The 15,258-nt window shown below is 34.9% G+C and overlaps 1 protein-coding gene across 3 annotated transcripts in view; it reads left to right on the forward strand.

Annotated features, from left to right (window-relative positions):
• Positions 1 to 1,339: 1,339 nt before the first annotated feature.
• Positions 1,340 to 15,258, forward strand: part of USP15 (ubiquitin specific peptidase 15) — a 115,910-nt gene continuing 101,991 nt past the window's right edge. For all 3 annotated transcript variants that reach the window (XM_081309955.1, XM_081309956.1, XM_081309960.1), the window contains exon 1: positions 1,340 to 1,496. In XM_081309955.1, coding sequence (XP_081166081.1) covers positions 1,408 to 1,496 — 89 coding nt within the window. In that variant the 5' untranslated portion in view covers positions 1,340 to 1,407. The remainder of the gene's footprint in view (positions 1,497 to 15,258) is intronic.

The following is a 15,258-nucleotide window of genomic DNA, read 5'->3' on the forward strand; positions in this document are numbered from 1 at the left end:
TGATAATGCAAAATAGTATTGTATAGCAACAAGCAATTATAATATGGATATACCCAAATCAAATACCAATATACAATACTTTTATTTGGTAAGCTTCAGCACTTCTTACCAACATAACTACACCAACCTTCCAAATGAGTTAGGGTAGGCATTAAAAATGGGGAAATAAGAGAGATCATGTTAGGATTCTTGTTAATCATTTTATTTGTCACATCAGATGTTAGACGTTATCTTAAAAAGTCACATCTGGACATCTTCATGCTTGTAAATACTTAATAATTGTGGAAAACTGCTTAACTATGTAAGTGTTGTTTACGTTATTCAGCACGATGCTAGCCACCAAATTTCCAAGAGAGAGAGAGAGAGAAAACAAAAACCCTAGCAGAACTAGAGGAACTCAGTTGCAGCTCTTGTGGGATTTACATTTTAATTTAGGGTTTCCTAAGGAGAGGTAGAGTATGCTATAGATTATAGTACATGGTCTTTGGAACCTGGGCTGTGAACTTGCCTCTCCACTTGCTATATGTCTGACTTTGGCATCTCGATTTTGGACTCAATTTCCCCAGTTGAACCATAATTGTTGGCCTCGAAAAAGCTCACGTTATCTAAGTTTCAATTCAGGTGCACACACCATGGGATGACACTAAGGAAATGTTACACTGACACAGAGGAGGTTTTTTCCCAGTTTTCTTCCCCTTGGTACCTGTCATGATTCAATACATGATTTTACTCCCTGTTCAGCGAGGAACTGGGGCATGTTTTTCACTGCAGCTTAGTTGTCTGGGTGTGCCTGGGGAGGCGTCACAAAGAGCCTGTGAAAAGGTCCCTACCTACAGCAAGGGAGCTGGAAGGAACCTAGGAAGGGCACTGCGGCCAAACGTTCGGTTTCGGATTGTTCTTTGTGCCAGTAATCATTGAGCTTGGGTTCTGCAACTCGCAACCAAAAGCCCAAAGTCACGGAGCTGTAAATTTTCTGCCATATCTTAGCCGTCCCCACACTCCCCGCCCCACCGCACCCTCAAGCGTGAGTGAATACGCAAATAAGGGTTTTTCAGGCGTCCGCAGGAAGAAAGGAGGGGTAGGCAAAGTCGAGGCTGGACGGGCCCTGGCACCGCTGAAGCGCAGAACGCCCGAGCCCTCAGCCACTAAAGTTAAAAGCCGGCGGTCCCGGGCCGGAGGAGGCCCAGGCGAGATGCTGGACGGGCGGGGACCGATGGGGGGCAGCAGACCACAGACGCGCACCCAGTCCACCCCCGAGGCTTCCTCTTGTCCCGAGGCACCCCCCCTCCCCCCGCGTCTCTTTTGGTTTCGACCTGCCGACTGGGAGGGGCCGCGGACGCCATTCCCACAATGCTCTGGGCGTGCCGCCGCCGTAGCTGCCGCCTCCGCTGCCGCTAGTGGAAGAAGATGGCGGAAGGCGGAGCGGCGGATCTGGACACCCAGCGTTCTGACATCGCGACGCTGCTGAAAACCTCGCTCCGGAAAGGGGACACCTGGTAGGGGAAAGATGTTGAGGTGGTTGCAGTTGCCTGAGGACGGTGGAGGACTGGGCGGGAACGGCGGGCTGGTGTGTTTCTCTAGTGACAGGTGCGGGCAGGTCCGGCGGCGGCCGCCTTAGGCAGCAGGATTTTGGGGCAAAGGTTAGACCCGAGATGAGGGCTAGGGTTCTTGGCTTGTCGGTGCATGCTGAGAGGTATGTGGGGAGCGGCGTCGGTAGCTCGTGCGGGTCCCTTCGTCGTCCTTCCTCCCGTAGTGCCGCTCCCACCTCAGGCCTTCCCGAAGGATAGGTTGTAGTCGTTCGGCGTGGGTTTTACACTATTTTGACAGGTCCTCGTTTTATAGCTTATCGTAGTCTCACTCGCTTTACTTTTCCAATCATTTCCCTTCCCGGCATTGTCGGCATCTAAGTTCCCCTTTATTCTGATTCTAGTAGGCTTCCGGGAGTCAGGCTGCAGGATGTTTGCGGTCTGTACTACACAGGTGGCATATGTCAGGGCTCTACTTAAGAGAAAGAAACCTTAATTTCCAGGTCCTTGTGAAAAGGAGGGAGAGGAGTAGGGAACCTTAAGCTTAAGAGAGATACCACGTGGTCTGGTGCTCTAGTGGAGGCTTGGTAGAAGCCGGCAGTATTTCTGTTAGAAGTGCAGCCCTTCCCTCCTGTTTGAAGGATAACATAGGCCTGCAAAAAGTAGATAAGTCTACTTGAGGCTTAAGTAACTTGCTAATATTCAAACTTGTAAAATACTGTACTTAAAATACTGAAGGAAGTGTGTGGAGATTTTAATACTTGAAGCCACAGCAAGGGACATCCAGAATAACTTGAATACATGAATATTTAACATAAAGGGAAAATACTTTTTGGAAGAAGGATAGTGTGCTTCTTCATTATAATAAAAAATTTTCACGTCCCTCTGTCATCAGAACAGTGATATATAATTCACAGTGGTTTTTTTTTCCCTCGTACTCCAGTGTGACTTAATGGAAGGAGTATAATAAGATTTAAACTTATTTCACTTAATTTATTCCATCACTTAACTTGCAATATGACTTTGAGGCAAATTCATGTAAGTCATTGCACCACAGTATCTTCATTTATAGAATGCACCTTAACAATTTTATTACAGGGGTTATATTTAGATTCAATCAAATATTCCAAAACATGTAATACCTATGAAATAGTCTCAGTTACCTTTTTATCTCTGCCATTGACTCCTGACCAAATGCTGTAGTATTGGAGTAGTTATCAAATAAGCTAATAGTTGGCAGATCTGGGACTTGAATTTAAGTACTTTGATCTAAGCCTTAGTACTTTTTTTCCTACTTTGTTATGCTACATACTGTGTTTCTGTAATGAAAATCCCTAGGGGTGCAAATATACACTTGTTGCTATACAGCAAATGTGGACTTACAAATGACTTAATAATCATTTTTGTTCATACTGGAACGTTGTTCCTAAGATGTTTATTTTTGAGGAGATTTTGAGCATTTCCTAGGACACCTATGTTTACCTTGGCCTGTGAATTTTTAAAGATGAAATCAGGCCTTCTTTATTGTGTGCAAAAGAATATCCTTTTTAAAATTTTTTTAAATATTGTTTAGTTGTCAATGGATGTTTATTTTATTTATTTATAAGTGGTGCTGAGAATCGAACCCAGTGCTTCACACATGCTAGGCAAACGCTCTACCACTAAGCCACAAACTTAGCCCTGCAAAAGAATATCTTTTAAAAAATTTAATTCACTCACCCTGTTACTGTGTCTTAAAATATAAATGTGGATATCCATAAAATATAAATCTTTGAATTATAATATATATTAATGTCATGTTTTGGGTATATTGAGTAATGATTGGTTGTGTTTACAGTATGATAGAAGCAATAGGTTGAGGCATTGAAGTCTGGTATTTTTCAAATGAGTGTATTTTTGCTTTTTGGCAAAGTTACTGAAAATCATTTTTAGAGTAGGTCCATATTCGAGTCATTTCAATGCTTTTATTTTAAAGAAAACAGGGCACAGACATTCAGGTATCTGTGGAAATTTTGCAAGTTTGATCCACACATTAGTTTTCTCTTTTATTTAAAGGAAAAAATACAGGCAAAAAAGGTATTGGGGAATTTCAGAAACCAATTTGGTTTATCCATGAGCCACTTTACTCGCCAATTAGCAGGTGAAACCTGTCCAAAAAAAAAGAGTGTAAAGTAAAAACTTGATTATAAAGGAAAATAATCTGATAAATAGAAATTATATAATGAACTCATGAGTACAGAACTGATAAGAATATTTAATAAAAATAATTTAGTTGTTAGGCAAATTTTTGAAACTCATTAGAAAGTTTTTATTTTTAGGGCCACTCTGTAAGTCTCTGGATTAATCTTTTATAGGTATTTGGGCAAATTCTGTCATATTAGAGCTGAAACTACCCTTAACAAAAGTGGAATATTTTCCTTACCACATACATAAAACCATCTCAGAAAGACTGTGCTGCTAATAAAAAATGGTAGGTTTATCATAAAGTTTATTTACTCTTGAGAGATTGATACAGGTATTTAGAGTTAGAATCAAATGGATTAAATTAGTTCTTGAGCACTTTGTAAATAAGACTTTTTCCTAGACCTCTAGTAACTAACTCCAGTACCTAGGCAAGTATAAAGATTTATTTGCTCTTGCATGAATACCAGAATTCTGCTCATTTGTAAGCAGTGAATGATTTTTATATATAAACCAATATTCTACAGGTGAAAGTAAATTAGGTAAGTCTGAGATGAAGAGGCACATACCACTGTGAAGTAGTAGAGAGAGGAAAGTAACACCAGTTAGCAAGGGAAGTAAGTCAGTAGTCTCATTATGCTATTTGTTGATCTGTTTGCATTATAATGAGATTCAGAAAATCATGAACAAGATTAAGCTAGAATTTAGGAACTATATAAAAAAAAGACTTAAAAATCTCAAAAATGTTAAGACTGATCTAGGTAAACAGATGAGTTACAAGGAAAGTTACTGGTTTGGAGGTTTCTTTTAAAATAGACCTATTGAGAACAAATAAACATTTATCAAAATGAAATCACTGCTTTATTTTCCCCAATTTACTAACTGGCATTCATCTACCAATCATTTTCAGTAATTTTTTGTTCTGTTTTGTTTTCGTTTTTGGTGCTGGGGTTTGAATTTGCTCAGACCTGAAAGGCAATTACTGAGCTACATCCCAGCCTTTTATATTTAAATTTTTACTTTGAGACAGGATCTCACTAAGTTGTCCAGGCTGTCCTTGTACTACTGGTCATCTTTCTGCCTTAGCCTCCTGAGTATCCGGGATTGCAAGTGTGTGTGTGACCTTGCCTAGCTTCATTTTCAGTAATATTTATGTCTGATTATATTTAATGCTAATGTGTAGCTAAATATTATGTGTCATTTTTGTGTAACCCATAGTAACTCTATTAGGTTTTAGGTAACTTTGGAAAGTAATGTTTGTTAACTTGTATTTAGAATCATTTAATATGTCTTTATTTTTGTTTCAATAAATTGCCAAAGAATTTCAAAGATAAGTGAAGTTTTAAATAGGAACCCTTGATTTCAGCTTTTAGAGCTTTCCCTCTATTTTGCAATTTTACTTAGAAATCTTTAAGGTTTTATTGTTCCCTTATGTTTATGTCACTTTGACACAGAAAATAACTTTATAATCATAAATCAGTTAATAATGTAAAGGGAAATTATACACTAACATGAGTTCCAAATTGTTTAGTATGTACTTAAGAAAATTATACATTACTATTTAAATTAATTTTAGTTGTGCCAGGGTGTTTACTATTAAGTAGGATACTTATGCTATTTACAGGAAATGAAACAAGACAGCAAAACTTTTTAATACTGGTAAATGGGTGAAACTAAGGACAGAAATAATGCCATTAAAACACATTTTTTCACAATTTAGTTGTTTAAACATCTAGAAAAGCATTTTTTTCATACTTTAAGCGTTTTCTGTAAGTTCATTAGTGAATCAAGGATTAATATACCCTATTTAGCCAAGAAAATTCAGTACTAGTCAGTGATTTCATTTATGTAGTTTGTGACATTCAGGCTTGATTTTGTACTATTTTCCTATTAGCACACGCAAGGTATTTTTACAAAATAGTTCTATGTTAGTTACTAATCTTGCTTGTACATAAATATAATAAATAATAAGTTTGTCAGGCATGACCTACAATGTTACATTTAAGAATACTATGTGCCAATTACTGTTATACACATAGAGACAGATTTGTTTACTCTTCATCACAATTCAGGGCACTTCATATTTGACAAAATAAGAATCCATGGCTCAGGGAGGTGTTCACATGGTGGTTCAGCTGGGATTTGACCCTAAGTGGTCTGGTTTTTTTGTTCATTCCCTTAACTTGCTGAACTAAACTTGCTCTTATTTTAAAGATTCATTTAAGAGAGTTTTAACTGTAAAAAGAAAAAGAAGGACTTTTTTTCCCCCCTCTTTAAAGGAAGTCTATTTTATATTTAGCTGCAGAATTCTACCATTTTATCCCACACTTGTCTCTTGTGACTGTTCAATTTAGATATGATGGAGTATGTGGGAAATCTTAACATCTTGCTTCTGGAAATTAAAACATATTTAAAGACTGATAGGTGAATAACTGAATATATAGAACAGATATAATCTTGTTCTGAAAATACCTTCAAACAAAAGAATCTGGGATCATTTATTGTTGAGCTTTTAAATTTTAATTGTTTTATCAATAAGCATAAGCTTTTATTAGTGGCAATATGCCTTTTTCTCATAGTATTTTACAAAGATAACACAGCAAGAAGGTAGTAAGATCTTTAGGGTATTTTATTTTAGTATTTTGTTTATAATTTAAAAGTATTGGCTTACTGTAAGCTATAGGTACATGAAGTTCTCTTTTTGGACTACGAATCCCTAGAATTAGTCCAGTATGAACAACACAGTTATTAATATTTGGTGTTTTATGTTCCATGTTTATCAACTGATATTTTTCAAAAATACTTCATATAATGAATTTTTTAATTTGAAGAACATTTTTAAGACAGTGGAAGGTATAGGTGTAGTCTTAGGATCTTAGTTTTTCTAAAAAAATGACAGTCTCAGTAGCATTACTGCTGATATAACAATTTTGTTATCTTGGTCATTGGATATGTTCATTTTGTTTAGAGAGATTTTTTTTCCTCACTTTGAGAATCACTTTATTAATAAGCATTAATTATTTGGTATAGCTCAGTAGTAGATTGTAGTGAGATACCAGGTTCAATCTTAGCACTGCATAAAAATAAATGAATTAAATAAAGGTATTGTGTCCATCTACAACTAAAAAATAAACCAAAAAAAAGCCTTTATTATTGATGAAAATGAATTGGGATGAATGTGTTCGTGTACTCCTGTAATCCCAGCTACTTAGGAAGCAGAGGCAGAAGGATGGCAAGGGGATGTGGCTCAAGCGGTAGCGCACTCACCTGGCATGCGTGCGGCTCAGATTCGATCCTCAGCACCACATACAAAGATGTTGTGTCCGCCGAAAACAAAAATAAATAAATAAATATTAAAGTTCTCTCTCTCTTAAAAAAAAAGGGAAAAACTCATTGAGTTTATTTAAAAAAAAAAAAAAAAAAGACGAGCCTGGGCAGGTTTAGTGAGACTCTGAGAGAAAGAGGGAGAAGAGGGGAAAGGACAGGAAGGAAAAAAAGAAAAGTAAGTTGAAACTACTGGTATATTGGCAGAGAAGTAAGGGGAAGGTTAAAAACATCTTAGGTTGATTACACATATTATCTGATTTTATCCTCAAAATAAGGATCAAAATATATGTTTATATTTCTTTCTTATAGGTGAGGAATCAGAGAAAAAAATTGGCTTGCCTGTGGTTCACTATTGATAATACCACTATCAGTAAACATTTTTGAATGTTTATTCTGTGCTAGTCACTATTTTAAATGTTTTACACTTGTGTGTCCTTAAAGTACATGTCCTTATTTACCTCATTTTTTGTTTGATGATTTCAGAGCTAGTATGAATACCTGGTTATAATCTTAAAATTATAAATACTGTCAATTTTCCCTTAGTATTAAAAATGGTTTTATGCTATCACTACTCAAATGTAATTCAAACAATATTTCACATCCTCCTTAGTCTCCACATAGATTTTTTTCTTTTTTCTCCCCTGAGTAATGTCAGTTCAATTTGTGCCTTTTATTTTCATTTCCTCAGTTATCAATGTAGTTCACACTCTGGCTCATTTATTGCCCTGAAATAATTTCTCCAGATTCTTTCTCACATCTATTCTTTAAACAGGAAATGTATTATCCAGTTTACTATTTAGAAAAAGTCACTATTTAGAAGCCACATCATAATATTGATAGATAGTGACCTCTCTTTTAGATACAGATTAAAATTAAGTATCTGAGGAAAGGATCAAGAACATGTCTCCAAGCCAAGTGCTGTGGCGCACTCCTGAAATCCAGTGGCTCTTGGGAGGCTGAAACAGGAGGATCCTGAGTTCAAAGCCAGCCTCAGCAAAAGCAAGGCACTAAGCAACTGAGTGAGACCCTGTCTTTAAATAAAATACAAAATAAGGCTGAGGATGTGGCTCAGTGCCCCTGAGTTCAATCCCTAGTACAAAAAAGAAAAAAAAAAAAAAAAACAGGTCTCCAATAAGAAGGAAATTTATTCAGCTTGTGTTCTAAGATAGAAAACCCATCTTTCTTTCATTCATTTATATATATATATATGTATGTATATGTATATATATGTACGTATATGTATGTATGTATATGTATATATATGTATATGTATGTATATATTTGTTGGTGGACTTTTATTTTCTTTATTTATAATGTGGTATTGAGAATAGAACACAGTGCCTCACATGTGCTAGACAAGTGCTCTACCACTGAACTACAACCCCAGCCCACTTTTACTACATTCATGACTAAGATTCCACATGTTTTCTTTATAGCTTTCCAAAAAGAAAAGGGAAGTAATTACTAATTATTCTGAGAGAGCTAAGAATGCTAACCATCCCTTCCACTCTCCTTTTAATTTTGACAAGACCCAGGTATTAGTGTGATAATTCCCACCCTTAGAGACACACCCATAGAAAGGACTTCTTTTGTGAAAGAAGTCAAAGGATCTCACTAAAAAAGCCCCAAAGTGTCTCTGAAGCCAGGCTAGTCATAGTTCCAGGGAGTCAATTAAATCAAAACCTTAGAGCATTAGAGCCAAAATTAATTGCTTGTGTAAAAGAGCATTAGGTTTCTTTATTATGGTAAAATAAACTTTTAATGACTTATTGTTTTCTATTTTCAATTGTGTTTTTAGAACTTATTGAAGAGCTTTATCTTTGATAAAGATGGAAAATGTTGTATCTATAATACCTATATATAGATGTAGGTCTATAGATATATTTTGTGGTATGGTATCCGTGTTACAGGGGATTAAACCCAGTGGTATTCTACCTTTGAACTGCATCCCCAGACCTTTTTTAATTTCTTATTTTGAGACAGGGTCTTACTAACTTGCCAAGGCTGTTCTCAAACTTGTGATCCTCCTGCCTCCCTAGTAACTAGGATTATAGGTGTACACCAATACATCCAGCTTTATGTTCATTTATTTTTATGGCTTTCAAGCTGAAGAATTTTTCTATTCTTGTTAGAAAGTACAGCTAAGTAGTTACATGTACCATATAGCTGTGGCTGTGGTTTACAAAAATATTGCTCATTTACTATTTTTTGGTTTAGATCTGGAATGTCCCCCAAAAGCTCAGGTGTTGAAGACCTAGTCTCTAGTGCAGCAATTTTCAGAGTTGGGGCTTTGGGGAAGTGATTGGATCTTGAGGATTCTGACATTATCAGTGGATTAATCCATTAATAGCTAAATAGACTGTGGGGAAGATGGGACCTAGTTGGAAGAAGTAAGTCCCTGGGAGTGTACCTTGGAAGGATTTATCCTCCATCTCCCTCTCTTTCCCTGCTTAAGTGGTAGTATTGTACAGATACAAAAACAGGTTGCAGAGTTAAGTATACATGGTCATATACTTGGTCAGTGAGTTTCTAAGTTAGGCAGTCCAACTCTGAAACCTGCATTTTTAGTAAACTGTAGCTATATTGCCTTCCTGTGCATGAGAGATTTATATCCAGATTATGGGAGCAACTTTTTGAGCAATGAATACCCAGAAGTATTGAAATCAAGAAGTAACAGGTTTGCCATACTAGATAAATATTTTTATCTGTTATGAGAAACCTATAGAATTTCTAAGTCTCCTTGTCTGTTAACCTATGCTTTCCTACTTCCCACAAATTATTTACCTTTTCTTGCCTTATTGGCTTTATACATCATTCCTATTATTTCATATACATTTTACTGATTCCTGATTTTCTCTTACTTCAAAACTGAGCTCAAGCTGGGATCAGCGCATGTGTAATCCTAGTGGCTAAGGAGGCTGAGATAGGAGGATCACAAGTTCAAAGCCAGCCTCAGCAACTCAATGAGATCCTGTCTCAAAATAAAAAAATTAAGGGAACCTAGGGATGTGGCTCAGTGGCTAAACACCCCCAGGGTTCCATCCCTGGTACCAAAACAAAACAAAACAAAACCCACAAAAAAAAAATCTCAATAAAGTCATTCTCAATAATTTCATCCAGATCTATGGCCCCTTCACTCTTTGCTTTTTAAAGAAATACATACATGATAACAAATTATATATACATTTTCATATGTATATAAACAGCTTTATTATGATTTAATTCACATACAATACAGTTTACCTATTTGAAGTATTCATAATCAATTCATAATCAATTCTAGAATATTTTCATTATCCTAAAACAAAACCTCCTACACACCAACAGTCATCTCTCATTTCTCCCCAAACTCTTATACTGTAGGCTATCATGAATCTTAATTTCTGTTTTTATGAATTTGCCTATTCTCGATATTTAAATGGAATTATATGTGTGATTTTTGTTTCTCAGTTCTTTCACTTAGCATAATGCTAATGTTCATCTTGTAGCATATATCATTTCTTTTCATTGCTGACCATTGGTTATATAAATTCAATAATTTATCATTTTTATTTCAATTTTTTTTAAGTTCAAATTTTTTAGTTGTCAGTGGACCTTTATTTTTTATTTATTTATATTTGGTGCTGAGAATCTAACCAGTGCCTCACACATATTAGGCAAGTGCTCTACCACTGAGCCACAATCCCAGCCCTCAAATTTTTGTCCATTGTGAATAATCCTCCTATGAACGTCTCATGTGCAGGTTTTCATTTCTCTTAGGTATACCTTAGAGGAATTGCTAGGTCTTTATGTTTAACTTTTTGAGGAACTACTATACCATTTTACATTACCACTAGTAGTGTATGAGGGTTCCAGTTTTTCCACATTCTTGTCAGCACTTGTTAATATCTGTCTCTTTTATTATAGTCTTGTTAGTGGGTGTGAAATGGTATCTCGTGGTATCTCATTGTAATTTTGATTTTCATTTCACTGATAATTAAAGCGTTGAGCATCTTTTCATCTCCTTCTTAGTCATTTGTATATCTTTGGATGAATATCCAAATCCTATGACTATTTTAAAAATCTGATTTTTTTCTTTTTATCATTGAGTTGTAAGAGTTTATATGTTCTAGATACAAGTTACTTATTAAATAAATGATATGCAAATTTTTTACTATTCTGTGGGTTTTCTTTTCACTTTGTGTTCATTGAAGCACAGAAGTTTTTATTTTAATGCAGTTCAGTTTTTTTATTTTGTCATCATCATGTTGTGTGTCATGAATTAGAAGCCTTTGCCTAACTCAAGATCATAAAGACATATTCCTTATTTTCTATAAATTTTATGTTTTTAACATATATAAGTCTATGATCCAGCTAAGTTAATATTTTGGGAGTGTGGTATGAGGAAGTGGTCATTTCATTTTTTTGTATGTGGATATCCATTTTTATCAGCTCCATGTATCAAAGACTATTCTTCCCTGTGTACTTGTCTTGACACTCTGCTCAAAAGTCAGTTGATTATAAAAGTAAAGGTTTATTTTTAACTTTCTACTCTATTCCATTAAAATATGTCTATCCATATTTTTGAAATTTGAAAGTAATGAGTCTTCCAACAAGTTATTTTTCAAGTCTGTTTTGGCCTTCTTATTATATTGAAATGTTATTTTTTAATATTCTTAAATATGTGTCAACATTTCATTAGCTCTTATAAATAGCATCCTCCTCTTTTTAGCAATTTGTCTTATTATTGTCTCTCATGGAAATCTCCTCCACTCTTTTCTTAGAGATATCTGGTATGGTAATATTTACTCAGTGAATGTTGTATGTCATTTAACCCACAGATCTCTCACCAACTCTTATCCTTATTCCCCAAAGGCATAAACACTATCTTAAGAATATAGGTAAATATGTTAATTATCAAAAAGACATTTACAGTGTGTATGGAAGAAGGTAGTACAACAAACTCTGCACCTAGAAAATGGCATGGCATGCTACAAGGGGGTTAAACCTAAATTAATCTTTCAAGTGGAAAGGCAGTCAGATACCATGTAAAAATGTCTGAAAACATTCAAAATGAATCAGGCATGATGGCACATGCCTGTAATCCCAGCTGCTTGGAAAGCTGAGGCAGGAGGATCCCTAGTTCAAAGCCAGAAGCCAGCCTCAGCAACTAAGCAGGGCCCTAAGCAACTTAGTGAAAGACCCTGCCTCAAAAAAAAAAAAAAAAAAAAAAAAAAAATTAATCAGGGGACCTAGGCATTCAGCTCCGTGGTTAAGCACCCCTGAGTCCAATCCCTGGTTTAAAAAAAAAAAAAAAGAAAAGAAAGAAAGAAAGAAAAATTAAGCTAATATGTATATTGTTCATGGAAATAGTTATGTAAGAAAAATATAAAAGGTAAGTGCTAAATTCTGGGAAACAGTTGCAAAGAGAGGGATGTGTAGGTATCTATGTATTTGTAATAATTTTCTTTAGCTACATAGTTTGGGTATGCACATGAATGTTTATTATTCTCAGAATTATAATATGTGCCAGCATATGATACAATTTTTTCTTAAAGCAAATTTGGTTGTAAGAACATTTTGTTTTGAGAAATTCCCAATTTTTCTTAGTGTTTTCCTTCCTCCCTCCCTTTTTTTTTCATTATTTTCTCTTCCTTCCTTATTTCCCTCCTACCCTCCGTCCCCCATTCTTCTACTGTAAAACAATTAAACACATTAGCTCAGAAAATTTATATAGTAAAAATCATACATTATTAATTACTGTTTCCTTCTTGATTCACATATGCTTATCCAAATTTACATGTCAGATAGAGGTACAGGATATACTTAGTAGAGGGAGGCACACTTAGCTATCAGTGATCACATATATGTAGTCTGGATGCATAGTTTATAAAACAAACGTACTCTGACCTCCTTCTCAAGTTGCCTATTTGTCTTGCTTTAGATTTGAAAAGAGGTCATAAAAATTAGTTCTTGCTAACTGATGAAGTTAATATGGAGAACAGAAAATAGGTTAGAAATGCTTGAAATCTGACAGTTGAAGATAAACCAGGCCATTGGTTTATTTTAAAATAATTCAGTTTTCTTTGGTTAAGTTTTACTGAAACAATGAAATTCAGAGTTTTAGATATTTTATTAAATAAGGAAATTAGTCAAAAGAATGAATTAATATCCCAAACTGTTCATGCTCTTAATTCTACACAAGGTAGTTATATTTTTTAAAGTTAAATGTGCTACATTGTATTAGGCTGAGATTGTTGTGTATTTTCTTATGTATAAGAAATTATAAACTAGATCTTATATATAATATGCCTACTGTGCAAAGAGAAAGGTAGGATTTTTAAAAATAAGCAATATTATATTTATGTGTTAGTTACCCTGGAACATCTATCTGGAAGCTGTCAGCATAAACATGTACAAATTAATACACACATACACACAGTGTCATATATATCTAAAAGTAAGGAAGCAAAGAAACCCCGGGAAGGAAGAAAGACAGATGTATATATCTTCCTTTTATACCACTCTGGCTTCTTAAATCCTGCTATTGGGATTTCTTCACATTGTTTTTTTTTTTTTTTTTTTTTTTTTTTAAAGAGAGAGTGAGAGAGGAGAGAGAGAGAGAGAGAGAATTTTTAATATTTATTTTTTAGTTCTTGGCGGACACAACATCTTTGTTGGTATGTGGTGCTGAGGATCGAACCCGGGCCGCACGCAAGCCAGGCGAGCGCGCTACCGCTTGAGCCACATCCCCAGCCCCTTCACATTGTTTTTAAACTGTTATATCCAGGACTATTTCTGAATCATTTATTGGTCCCTATGTATCTTTCTTACATTTGCTTCTAGGGTGATATTCTTCTGTTTTGCCCTCCCTTGCCTCCACAATAAAAATCTTAACTTTTTTAGTTCTTATGATAGCTTTACTGCATTTAAAGAATGTCTTAAGGGATTCCACCTCTTGGGTCCCCTTCTTCTTCCTGGAGAAGTCTTTTCTGCTGTCCTTTAATAAACTTCTAATTTCTCCTCTGAAAAAAAAAAAAAAAAAAAAAGAATGTCTTAAATTTGACTCGGATGCCCCCAGCTTTTCTGGAGCCATTGAAAATTATTTCATCCAGCCCACAACAAAACTGTGATCTTTGGAGGCCTTTTAAATATTCAGCACCATACCATTTAGACCTTTTTACTCTTAGTAATATAACTTTATGTAGATTTGTTATTTACTAAGCTTTTCAAAAGCATGTGATTCTCCCAGTAATCTTGTGAAGTATTCCCAGTGATCTTCATGAAATTTAAATCAAACATATCTCTTCACTGTTGAAAATCATTCAGTAGTGTCTAGTACACTTAGGATAAAATCTTTTATCATTTCTTTAAAGATACTTAAAGACTGTATAGTCTTGATTTTAGTCTACCCTTTCAGTCTTATGTAGCTTTTACCTCTTATTTTCATAAATACCAACTTGATGTAGTCAGTTCCTCCAACATAGAAAATTCCCAGAGTCCTTCTGACTGTAGCATATGATGTTCATCCAGTTTAGATAGCTTTCTTAACTTTCCTAGAGTAAATTTCATTCATATGCTAAAAATGTTATTGTTTGGAGAAATTCTCCTTTATTTTAAAGAGCACCCCTATTACATGCTTTCATTGTTTTGGGTTCTTTCCTTCATAGTTTTTACCACATTTACTGTATGTCTCTTCACTGGACTCCAAATTCCACAAACATAGGGACTTTGACTATTTTACTTACCACTTTATATGTACTAGCACATACAAAGTAGGCCATCAATATTTTTTTTGAATAAATGAATTCTCATTTCTAAGATAAGCAATTTAAGGATTTTATTTTAATTGTGTAAGATGTCACAGCAAATAATGTCAGAATCTACTGGCCTGGTTTCAGGAGATAAGAAAATGTATAAACAAAAGAAATTGTGAGAACAAGTTGAGATTGGGTTTGAAAAAGTTCATCCACAATTTAGTATATATCACAATTCTAGAAAAGCTCGTAAAAGAAAAATAGTGGGTTTTGTGGGTTATCTTAAATAAAACAAAAGCATGACTTTCAGATAGCCATAGCATTGAACACTCGGGCTTTTTGTACTAAGTTCCTGATAGGTGAAGATCTAACATTCACCAAAGATACATTGCTTTGAAAATACTTTCTCAAAATAAGTAAAATGGATAAAAAAGTTAGATTTTGCCTTTAAATTTAAATGTGTTTTATTCTTACATATAGCTTAGTAA

The sequence above is a fragment of the Spermophilus citellus genome, assembly GCF_964194105.1.
Source record: "Spermophilus citellus genome assembly, chromosome: 10".
Classification (NCBI taxonomy): domain Eukaryota; kingdom Metazoa; phylum Chordata; class Mammalia; order Rodentia; family Sciuridae; genus Spermophilus; species Spermophilus citellus.